The following is a 12860-nucleotide window of genomic DNA, read 5'->3' on the forward strand; positions in this document are numbered from 1 at the left end:
AACTGAACTACAACTGAACTACAACTGAACTACAACTAATACACTAAACTACACTAAACTACACTGAACTACAACTGAACTACAACTGAACTACAACTGAACTACAACTAAACTAAAACTAAACTACAACTAAACTACAACTAAACTACAACTGAACTACAACTAACTACAACTGAACTACAACTAAACTACAACTGAACTACAACTAAACTAAAACTGAACTACAACTAAACTACAACTGAACTACAACTAAACTACAACTAACTACAACTGAACTACAACTGAACTACAACTAAACTACAACTGAACTACAACTGAACCAACTGAACTATAACTAAACTAAACTACACAAACTGAACTACAACTAAACTACAACTGAACTACAACTGAACTACAACTGAACTATAACTAAATAAACTACAACTGAACTACAACTGAACTACAACTAAAACTAAAACTGAACTACAACTAAACTACAACTAAACTACAACTGAACTACAACTAAACTACAACTAAACTAAAAACTAAGCATTTAGAGAATATGAAAACTAATAAAAACTATCAAATCTGCTCTAAAAACGAATTAAAACGAACTGAATTAGAGACAAAAAAAGTCAAACTAAATCAACTAAACTAGAGTGAAAAATCCAAATTATTAGAACCTTGGTGTGTGTTTGTGTGTTTGTGTGTTACTGTTGTGGACTGTAGTCTGGTGACAGTGTCTGTACGCCATGTTCTGCTTAAGTGCTGGTTTACCTGTGTGTTAGATCTGATCCGATGTGGTCCATGTTTGTGTACATCTGGATGCTGTAGTGTGTGTGTGTGTGTGTGTGTGTGCGTGTGTGTGTGTGTGTGTTTATGTGTGCATGCGTCCCCCCCCCACTGCCTGTGTGCTGGTTAGAACATTAATGATGTGTCTTGGGAGCGCTGCCTCTACCATAATTATCAACCAGGATTTATTCGCCGCAAAATTAACTTGTAGGTTCTGGGGAGCACAGCGTGTATTTGTTCTTAGTTTGGATTATGTGTGTGGATGCATCGTCACTCCCCTGTGATCTTTTTTTTCTTTTTTCCACTCAGCCTCTTACCATGGGAAGGTCCCCAAATATTCCAATTACCAAGTTATTTTAATTTTAACTGAGTTTAACCTGGAATTCAAGCCTGATTTTTCTTGTGTGTGTGTGTGTGTGTGTGTGTGTGTGTGTGTGTGTGTGTGTGCGTGTGTGTGTGTGTGTGTGTGTGTGTGTGTGTGTGTGAGGAAGGTGTTGGGCGTAGTGGACGATGTAGGTTTGAGCTGTTGGTAATGACATAATAACAACACAGCGCCCTGTAAATGTGTGACAGAACCATAAGACAGTACACAGGCTCAGACAATTATTAATTTATTTTTTTTCAACTGTCTTTAGTATTCATACAGACTGAAGAACATTCAGTTGGCCCTTTATTTACAATCATCTTTAATACAGGGTGTCCCAAAACAATTGACAACATTTGAGATGTCCATATGGAGTAGACTACTAGGGATGGGAAGATTATCCGATACGCCGACACGCGCATGTACGATCCCAGTGCAGCGGTACAGAAGCAGCGATGTGAATGAAAAGTTTGGAATGATAGCGCGATGTATCGGTTATGAATGTTGTATCGATAAAATTCAATCCGTTCAAAAGAATATATTTTACTCTCATTTAAAAGTGTTACTATTTATTTGGGTAAAGTTTTTCTTTCCTTCAGACCCACGTTAACGTGTGCTGTGGATTTGTGGATGTGTACACTGTACACGAACAGTCTGAGCTCTGTGGATGGACTGAGCATGTGCAGATGAATCCTGTACTGAGCATGTGCAGATGAATCCTGTACTGAGCATGTGCAGATGAATCCTGTACTGAGCATGTGCAGATGAATCCTGTACTGTGTGTATGTGAATGTGACAGACACAGGAGGAGAACACATGTGGTTTCTGAACGGGTACTTTTACTCGATCAGCTGTACTGAATACTGAAGTACACACCACAGATACTTCCTTAAACAGTGTCATACATATTTAACAGTACATCCCAGAATACCTGCGTAGGTGTCTCTTAAAGTGACAGAACCTTTTTCTGTTTTACCTTCATTACAAATATATTTCATTACAAATGGATTCAATGTGGGAGCAAGAAGTTGAGTTAGAAACAAACAGAGAAACGACTTTGGAAACAAAGTTCCGAACTTTTTCACTGACTGAATGTGAGGCACGTTGTTCTTGAAACTGAACTAAAGACACTTTGTGAAAAGTCATGGTCTTATTTGATAAATAAATACTCAGCTCATTGAATTGCACTGCATATATTTTTTTTTTTTACCAGAATGAATGTGTTCAATGAGACTGTGTTTAATTGCTTGTATTGTGACTTGGATGTGAATGGTATCACCTCGCATCATGAGATGCCACACACGAATCTTTAAGATGCTGTTATCAAGATGCATATCGTATCAGCTGAAAACTAAGATTCCCAACCCTGGTGGACTACGTGATCAGAAGATATAATGCTTAATAGGATTGATTTTGGACATAAACTGTTTTATTCTACAAATTTCAAAAGAAAGTTTCTGGGGAAATTTACAATGTTCCAAAGTTATTACAAATGTTCAATGTTGACATCAAGCCGGCAGTGGAGTTCCTTTTTTCCGACACAAAGTGCCTTCCTCTTGAAACTTCTTATGGCATGTCCAAATCTACTTTCCTCTTGGCGCTTGTTTATGAAATGTTCTAACAAATTCACGTCGTGCATTCATGTTTGACTGAGTTTGGGCGTACGAAAGCAGCAAAATAAAAATGATTACACTTCTTTGTGCAAAAAGAGTAAACACATTAGAGCTGTAACTGATTATCGACTCAAGTGTATCCAAAAAATCATTCAACCACAGTTCTCCTGAATCACAGCTTTGTTTCCTTCATTTCTCTGCTGTTAAACATTGGTTCCACTGTTGTGTTTCAATGGAAGTTTATTGTGACGCACAAAGAAGCTCAATTCAGGAAAACTGCCCAAAGCATATTTCCCTTCAATTCAATTCGAGTCCATTAATCAAATTGTGAATTTTTGCATTTGCTTCAAGCACCCTAATCGATTAATCGGTTGCAGCTCTAAAACACATTTTAAAACAAATTCTTAGGTGATGAAATGATGTCAGACTTTTTGGGACACCCAGTATTGATGATTTAACTTCTCGTTAAGGAATGAAATACTCCCTGTTAACGTCTGTGTTGTGCTTGTGTTTGTGTTGCAGATCACAGAGATGGGTAAAGACTCGCCTCCCTGCCTGGCTGCACTGGGACGCCAACAGCAGAATCCTCCAGGGTTTACCTCTGGACGAGGACAAAGGGGTCCACTACATCTCCGTGTCCATCTCGATCACAAAAAGTCCTCTTCTTCATCGGAGGTGTTTTCCATCGAGGTTCCACCATGAAGATCACATGGACGCAGATTCAGCGCAGGTGGCGTCGAACCAAGTTTCGCTGAAGACGAAGTCCAGCCGTTCTCTTGTACCGACGAGGAACCGGTCACAGTGCTCACGGTGATCCTGGATGCGGATTTGACCCAAAATGAATCAGAACAGAGGGTGGCGCTCCTGGACAGCATGAGGAGTTTTTCTGGGGTGGGGCTCCAGCACATGAAGATCCTCCCTGTAGTCAACAATAGGCTGTTCGACATGTCTGCGCTTCATGGCTGGACCGGGTAATGCCAAGAAGGTGAGTAAATAGAAGAAAAATGAAAATGAATTCTAATGCCGCGTTTCCACTACGTCGGTGGTACCGGCTCGACTCGACTCGGCCTTATTGCGTTTCCATTACGAAAAATCTGGTGTTGGCAATCTGGTATCCGGTACTAGTTTTTGGGTATCACCTCCGCCGAGGTTCCAGGACTGGGGAGCAGATACGACAAGGTTCAAGGTCTGAGTGTCATTTTAGTGACATTTAGGGCAAGAATTCAAGTTCTTGGTTCTGGACTGAAAATTATATCAGTTTAGGGTCAAATTTTCTCAGGAATCTGAATCTGAAATCATTTATGCAAAATCTTTTGTGGTTTTCAAATCACTGAGCTTTTATTGACACAAGGTTGAAACAAAAAAAAACCATGAAATTTCACCTCTGCACGACTGGATTGAACCATTGAATTTGTGTTCAAAATCCAACCTAACAGTCTTTCTTCTGTTCCTGTGTGAGCTGTGAATCCTCCCAGAAGGCCTGCCTTCCTTCCTTCACCCCTGGATGGCTTTGGTCTGGGCATCTGAGCCCTGTTCAGTCAGTCTGAAATTTAAAAAAAAAATATCAATTAGGCCTTCCTCCATAACATGTAAGAGTGTTTTATTAGTTGAACTCTAAACTGATCTGTAGAAGCCTTCCTACAGTGACTCTGGCTGCTTAAATTGTCTTCATCATTTGACAGAACAGTCCAAATCTAATAAATTGGTGGCAGTTTCAAAAACCAATATGAAAATGTAGTTGTAAAAAAACTTGATCTCACTTTAGGAAAGTAAATGGGCCTAAATAATATAAACTAATTGTAGCTCATGTAGGTGGGCAGAATGGATTAAATTTTGGAGGCTACATTTTAAAAATTGATGAGTGAATGCAAGTTGTTGTTTTTTTTTTCAGTGGTATGTATGTTTTTTCACACACTAAAAACTGATGGGGGGTGGGTTAGTAAAAGTAATGATTTGACTGATCTAATATTAGAGTAGACTTAATTGTTGGGTAATGCTTTATTCACAACACAAAAAGAAAGAGAATGGTGTATATACATTACAGATTTATGATCATATCAACTCTACATACAGAATTATAAGTCCAATCTTACCCTAGAAGCCCAAAAATCCAAACAGAATCGTCCCAGGACGTCTTCTGAGGAACTGTCTGATCTGACGTCACTGACTTTGAATGAAATCACTCAAATGATCCTCATTCTAAAGGCCCAGACCATCAGCTCTGCTTCGAAGGTTCAAAGGAAGACCCGTTTCAATGAACATTTGCAAACAGCAACAGAATTAATAATGGTTTGCAATTATTTTGTCACTGAAAAAGGGTCATTTTTGCTCCACTTCTCAGCAAACATGATGCAAAAGTCACACAAGGACAAGGTCATACACATGTTTGGAAGTTATATCTGAAACTACACAATTTTTCCAATAAATTCAACACAAGACACTGCATGAAAGGTAGACATTTATTCCACAATATTTTTTTCACAATAGTGATTCTCAAAGTTTTCAACCTTGTTATATTAAAAGGTGACGTGTAAACACTGCAGACCCACTGATTGGTCAGAGTCGTCTCTGTGCCCCGCCTTTTATAAGAACAGACACAGTAGTTGACAGTAAATCTGTCGGTAGGTGAATCCACATGACAGTAAACTGTAAAACTACACCATGGTCAGAGGAGGTTCAGTCTGTGGTCGCCGACGGTAAAAATTCAGCATCGAATTTGACCAGACAACACAACGAGCGAGTTTATCAGCACCTCTGAGCAGATGACACAGAAGTAACGCACCGCATCGCTATGAGACCAGGTACTGTAGAGTGGGTAGGATCCTGGAATGGAACGGTCTGGAACAGGACCTGGTACCAGAGTGGAGTCCAGCCGAGTGGAGTCCAGCCGCTTCCATGTAGCACACAGGTGCCAAACATGTGGCCCAGGGGCCAAATCTGGCCCCCCCACCAAAGGTTCCATTCGGCCCTGCAGGATGAAAGTGCATAAATGAACCTGAACAGTCCAGGTTGTCCAGATCCTGTTGGTTCAGGTTCCACATACAGACCAATGGTGATCTACAGTAAAAATAACACAATAACCCAGAAATAATGAGAACCACAAATTTTCTTTGTGAAAAATTATGTGGAAACAACTGAAGTGAAAAAAAATAACATTACACTGTGAAAATATTTACAAAAACTATTCTTTCACAATGAAATGCAAATAATACATAAATAAAACAAAGATGAACAACCTGAAATGTGCAGTTTGAACAATATTCTGCCTGTTCCTAAATGTTTGGTGCATTTATGGATCCACTGGGATCTGCAGTTGTGTTCATAATAATAACAGATGGAATATTGGAGATAATTGTTCAAATTTTCGTTCCAAACTTCAAAATTTGAACAATATTCTGGCCTGTTCCCAAATGTTTATGGAACACTGTGTGTAAATGCTACATGTATAAACAATAAGACAAGGCATAATATTGTTCAAATTGCACAAATTTTTCAAATGAAATTTCTGTTTTTTTCAGGTTATTCATAGAGGTGTAAGAAAACATCATTTCTGCAATATATCGCAATATTTCATTTCACAATACTGTATCGATATTAAAAAGTACTGTATCGCTATTTTTAGGTATTTATTCAAATGCAGATATTGTGGAGGTTCATTTTTGGTTTTTTGTTTATATCTTATTTATTATTATTTAACTCTTTTATTAAATAATGTTCATTCCTTTGTTGGGATTGAACTCAAATCCTGTTCTGATGTAGTTCTGAACTAATAGAATATGAACATTTTGAACAGGATCTGAAACTGGAATGTCTGTAAAACAGAATTTAAGTTTTACAGGAAAATTTGTGATATAACATTAGATCCTGTGGGATCAAATAAAAATGTGTTTAATATTTGTGCAGATTTTCTGCTGTAATTCAATTCTTCAACGAAATAATCATTTAAAAAAAAGAAAAAAAAAATTGCCTTTTTAACATTATTGTGATATATTGTGATATATCGTATCGTGATCCTAGTATTGTGATTTGTATCGTATTGCTAGATTCTTGCTGATACACAGCCCTAGTTATTCACATCTTTTTTTGTAAAATGTAAATATTTTCATAATTAATTGGTGTTTTTTTGTACTGAAACAAAAAAAAAATTGGATTCGTCATTATTTATAGGTTATTAAGTCATTATTTTACTGGTCTGGCCCGCTTGAGATCAAATTGGGCTAAATATGGCCCCCTGAACCACCCCTGATGTAGTGGAACGCGGCATAAGAGTGTTTGTGTACGTTTATTTTGGACTTGGCCTTTGTAAGTTTGTTCATAAATACTAAAATCCTCCGCTCTGAATGTGTTTCCAGGTGGTGGAAAATGGAGCTCTGTTGTCCTGGAAGCTCGGCTGCTCTCTGGACCAGAGCACCGTCCCGACATCACAGTGTCCAGGGTCCCGCAAAGGAGGGCACAATGTCGGCCAAGCTGGGCTATCCTGTGGTGGGCTGGCACATCGCCAACAAGAAACCCCACGTCCCAAAACGAGTGAGGCGCCAGTTAAATAACACTCCCACACCTGTTCTGGCTGTGCTTCCCCCTACAACTGTCGTGGAGCCTCCAGTGAGGATTATCCCAACCCTGTCCTCACCGTCCATCGCTGGACCGACTGAGAGTTCCGCCCCCCCTGTAAGAGGCCCCGTCCCCCTGCCAGGCAAGCCCACGATCCGAGTCCGTTGACCCTATTGCACACACCCCGACCTTGGGACCTCCTCAGCCGACAAGAGTGATGGAGACACCAGCACCATACCCATCCAGCCAACCATGACCAGGCCCACTTATGTGGAAGCCACTGCCACACCTCCCTCCCCCTACCAGAAGACCCACAAAGAAACCTAAGAGACCCCAAAACGACACCAGTGCCAAGAGAACCAAAGACATCTACAGCTAAGCCACGAGACACACCACACAATCTCCAGGCGTCGTCCCAGATCCATACAACGTTAAACCTATCTTGCGCAATCCTCTCGACCAAGTGAATGCATTAGTGGGCACCTATTTCGAGGTAAAGATTCCCTTAGACACTTTCTTTGACTTAGAAGACGGGACAACAGACAAGCTCCGTCTGACCTTGAGACAGCACAACAATGAAGTGGTCGCAGAGGGCTCCTGGATCCAGTTCAAACACACCAGCCAACTGCTTTACGGCCTACCCGACGTTCAACACGTGGGGAAAACATGAATATTTCATGCAGGCGACCGATAAAGGTGGCCAGACTGCGATCGATGCGTTTGAGGTCCGCGTGAAACCGCTGGCCTTATGAACGACAAAACACCGGTGATCTTTACGGCCCGATTCGAAGGCGAACCGCGTTCTGTAACTAACGACATTCATAAAAGATTCTGTTGGTCAAGAAGCTGGCGTACGCTCTAGGAGACCGTAACAGCAGCACCGTGAGTCTACGAAATGTCAGCAAAGGGTCCATCGTGGTTGAGTGGACGAATACGAGCCTCCCGACGCCACCGTGTCCAAAAGAACAGCTGGCAGCCATGAGCAAGGCACTAGCCAACGCTGAAGGAACGCCCACGCAGAGTTTCCGTTATGCAATGGAACCTGAATTCCGACCTCTGGATGTCATGGTCAAAGGAAGGGCAAGTTGCAGAACGTACTCCTTCATCCCACCACGAGAGATCGATATACCAGAACCTGCGGCGGTCACACCAGGTCTGGGATCGAGCCGTCAAAGCACAGACGATGTCTATCTCCATACGGTCATTCCTGCTGTGGTTGTCGCAGCGATCTTGCTAATCGCAGGCATCATCGCGATGATTTGCTACAGAAAGAAACGAAAGGGCAAACTGACCATCGAGGACCAGGCCACTTTCATCAAGAAGGGCGTGCCCATCATTTTCGCAGACGAACTGGACGACTCCAAACCGCCTCCGTCCTCTAGTATGCCCTTGATTCTACAGGAAGAGAAACCCCCGCTCCCACCCCCAGAATACCCCAACGTGGCCACACCAGAGACCACTCCTCTGAACCAGGAACTGTTAGGAGAGTACACAGCTCTGAGGGACGAGGACCCCAACGCCCCCCCCTATCAGCCGCCTCCTCCCTTCACCACTGCCGATGGAAGGCAAAGGCTCCCGCCCCAAGAACATGACTCCCTACAGATCTCCGCCCCCTTATGTGCCACCCTAAGACTTGTTTAACCCTCCCCCCCTGCCCCCCCAGGGCGGAGGGAGAGGACGCCCGAGGAACTGTGACGGTTTCCATTCTGGTGTTTTGTCTGTGCGGACATTTACAGGGAGGGACGACAAAGAGGTGCTAAAGTACAAAACAACTCCAGGGGACTGTGGTCAGGGTCGGGGGGGGTCATGTGCCGGATGGTGGTGGTGGTGGTGGGGGGGGGGGGTTTCATTGGACAGATGGGAGGATTGCTTGAAACAGCTGGGAGAGACTACTGTTTTTAGTGGTAGCCCAGCTACTACAGTGGCCTAAGACAAACAACTTCTCGTCGTCATATCGGATTTCAGATTGACCAGCTGGTCACATGGGAGACGTGCTCTCCCTTCCCGGCATTTCATTTTTTTTTTTTTTTTTTTTTTTTCAGTTAATTTGGATACCAGGTTTGATTTCTGGGTTTTTCATCTTTATCCCGAGAGTTTGGTTTTTTTTTTTTCCGTCGTCTTCTTTTTTTTTGTTTTCTGGACTGAATCATTTGCCTAACAACTTGCTCTTTTGTCTTGTTTTTCAATAATACGAGAAGACGGTGAACTGCCATCAGACCGCTGCAGGCGACGACTCGTGTTTTTATTAAGGAGAGCGAGATTGTCAAAATGCGAAAACACGACACGGGAATCTCAAATAACTCCTGAAGACAACGCAAAAGAACGGGAGTGTGTTTGTGTGTGTGTGTGTGCGTATGAATGAGTGTGTGTTTATTCAGATTCAATACGGTTTGCCTTTTAACACTAGTTGTCTGTTTCTATCCTTATTCACAATGTCTAGTAAAGATGAGAATAACAAAGGTAGCCTAAAAAAGATTTAGAGATGAATAAATAATTAGTTTGTTTCATTGTTTTTAAAAATTCACTGTATATCTGGAAGATGTTCAGATAGATTGTGTTCTATTTTTTTTTCTTTCGTTTTTTTCTTCTTTTTTTTGGGTGGTGGAAGAAAGTGAGAAGAAAAGGACTGCCTCGCTAAAATAACCTGCAGGAGCTTTTTTTTAAAAAACGTTTGATAAAGCGATGAAACCTCTTTAAGCAGAATTTACAGAATAACTAACGTAACGTACGAATACGGTTCGAGTGATGGAAAGAGAGGAGCACGTTTCTGCAAAGATACGAGGATTAGGGCTGTGTATAGGCAAGAATGGGGCGATACGATACAAATCACAATACTAGGATCATGATACGATATGTCACGATATATCGCAATACTGTTAAGAAGGCAATTTTGGGGTTTTTTTTGTACTTTATTTTTTATTGTTTTAATATAAGGCACAAAACAAACCGAAAAGGCCCCAGGTCCATTCAGACATTTGCAGACGGTTTACTGTCCACAGGTTGAATGAAAACGTCCCATTTGTTCCAGTATTTTACATCCTTGTGCTGTTGTAGGTGCAGATTGTATGTCATCATTTCTATTGAATGGATTTGGTTGACAATTTTTATCACCAAGGAGACTGAGGGAGGGTCCTTTTAAGCCAATATTTGGTGATGGCTTTTTTCTCTGCAGCAAGCACTATTCTAAATAGATAATATGTCACTGTTACATAATTCCTCTGGGGGAATGCTAAAAAACAAAATAGCCAGTGACATGAAAATGAACACCAAAAACTGAATACATCAGTTTAATCATCTCTCCCCAAAAGCTGAAAATACCAGGACAAAACCAGAACATGTGTGATCTGCCTCCAGTGAACCGCACTCCCTCCAGCAGGAAAATGAACTCCAGAAAAATGGGATTTTCGTGCAGGTGGAATAAAGAAACGGGCCATTTGAAACAAAAACCCCTCCGTGATAGTGAGTTTGTAGTCCAGTTTGGACACCTCCATCCCTCTGACCAGATCTCATTTGGTATTTCCTCGTGCAGGTCCCTCTGCCAGTGATTTTTTTGCGTGAAAATATGTCTCATTGTCTTTTAAATTCAAACTTGTATAAATTTTACCAGTGATGTTTTTGTTCCTGGAACCTTTCTAGGCGTCCACCAGTATTTGAATTAGAGAGGGGGAGTCTCTGTCGTAGAACAGTTATTTCCTTTACACAGTAATGATGGAGCTGGAGATATCTGAAAAAATCATGTTTAGTCCAAATTTGAGAGAAAGATTGTGAAAGCTGTCCATCTGTCCTTTTGAAAGTGTCCTGCAGAGAACACTTCCACCATGTTTGCACCACGGTCTACATCTGTAGTCCTGCAGCGCTGGTTGGAGGTGCGGGTCACTCACAGGCCAGTTTAGGATCCTGTTCTGTCTGTGAAGTCCACATGTCTAGACCAGTTGTAACCAAATTTAAACTGAATCACATACACATAAACTGTCCAACTGTAGACCTGCTCTGGTGCAGTCCAAAAAGGCAATTTTTTGTTTGTTTCGTTTTTTTTAAGTGATTATTTCCTGTAAGAACTGAATTACACCATAAATCTGCACAAATACTAAACACATTTGTGTTTGATCCCAACAGGATCTAATGTTCTATCACCAAATGTTCCAACTGTGTTCAAACTGAAATTCTGTTTTCCAGACATTCCAGTTTCAGATCCTGTTCAAATGTTCAGATTCTATTAGTTCACAACTAACATCAGAACAGGATTTGAGTTCAATCCCAACGAAGGAATGAGCGTCTGCCTCTCAGACAGAAAAAAGTGCTTTTAGGAGGATTCAAAGAACCATTATTTACTAAAAGAATGTTAAATAATAATAAATAAGATATAAACTATAAAGAAAACCAAAAAAACAAAAATCAGCCTCCACAATATCTGCATTTGAATAAACACCTAAAAATATCCATACAGTACTTTTTAATATCACTACAGTATTGTGAAATGACATATTGCGATATATAGCAGAACCGATATTTTATTTATCTAACGCCCCTAATGAGGATTTCAGCTCCAAGTGGATCGATCGCTGCATAATTTGGCTGATGCTAATTAAATTCTGTTCATAAATTAACACCTTTTCTCAGATATTTACACCCAAACTTGGACATAAATCAGAAAATAAGCCCTACAGTTTATTTTGGACCGGGGATAGATAGTTATTTTATTTTTTTAATATTTTACGTACTGAGGTAGTTCTTTTCTCCTCGTCAAATGAGAAATATCGTGTACCGGATGGCAACTGTACAGATATTCACATTTCAGAGGTCACAGAGACGACAATTAGAAAAAGAGGAGGTTTGTAATAAAGACGAACGAAAACCTTGAATTTACGGTAATTCGCTTTCGCTGCGAGACGTCGACAGAAAAATCTCCTAATTTTTTTACAAAGTTTTTGATACAGCCTCAAATAGTTTGACTATTAAAAGAAACCATGATTAATGATTAGTCTTCTGTGATTTGTAAAATCTTAGCCTAGACGTTTAATTATGATTCAGTTATGTACACTTTCTTTTCTTTTTTTTTGTTTTGTTTTCATCATGGGTCACATATTTCAATTGTTTTATTTTATCGTGTGTGTTTGCATATCAAAAATGTATCTTCCACTATACAGAGATCAAATGACCCATATTTTATGTAATCACAAATTTTTATTTTTATGTCCTTTTTATGTTTGCTGATGAGTTTCAACTGAAAGTGACCCTTTTTGCAATAATAATAATAATGTTAAGATGCAGTCCATTCAGCGACTGCTTTGGATGCAAGGCTCAAGCAAAGTGACTTGTATTGTCATAATATTGTTGGTTTTTTTGCAGGATGCCAAGGCTTTTTTTGCTTATCGAGTGTGCATTGACATAATAAAAACCAACTGGTACGACAAAAAAACAAAAAAAAATCAACTTTTCTTCTTGGTTTAACTTGTCTTTGCTCGTTCTGTCAGGAGTTTCTTTCCTCTTTTCTTTTATCTTTTTTTTTGTATAATGTCATATTCATCATACATCAACTCAAACCCTGGCTCATGTTTATG

The 12860-nt window shown here is 40.3% G+C and overlaps 1 protein-coding gene across 1 annotated transcript; it reads left to right on the forward strand.

Moving 5' to 3' along the window:
* Positions 1-1555: 1555 nt before the first annotated feature.
* On the forward strand, positions 1556-9924 carry dag1 (dystroglycan 1). Its single transcript, XM_030135025.1, is given in 18 exon segments — positions 1556-1576; positions 3271-3294; positions 3296-3394; positions 3397-3441; positions 3443-3494; positions 3497-3702; positions 3704-3733; positions 7101-7168; positions 7170-7464; positions 7466-7520; positions 7523-7587; positions 7589-7627; positions 7629-7680; positions 7683-7957; positions 7959-8048; positions 8051-8120; positions 8123-8853; positions 8855-9924. Coding segments are annotated over 18 exon segments (2292 nt in total). The 3' UTR covers positions 8930-9924.
* Positions 9925-12860: the final 2936 nt, after the last annotated feature.

The sequence above is a fragment of the Sphaeramia orbicularis genome, chromosome 5 (assembly GCF_902148855.1).
Source record: "Sphaeramia orbicularis chromosome 5, fSphaOr1.1, whole genome shotgun sequence".
In the NCBI taxonomy this organism is placed as follows: Eukaryota; Metazoa; Chordata; class Actinopteri; order Kurtiformes; family Apogonidae; genus Sphaeramia; species Sphaeramia orbicularis.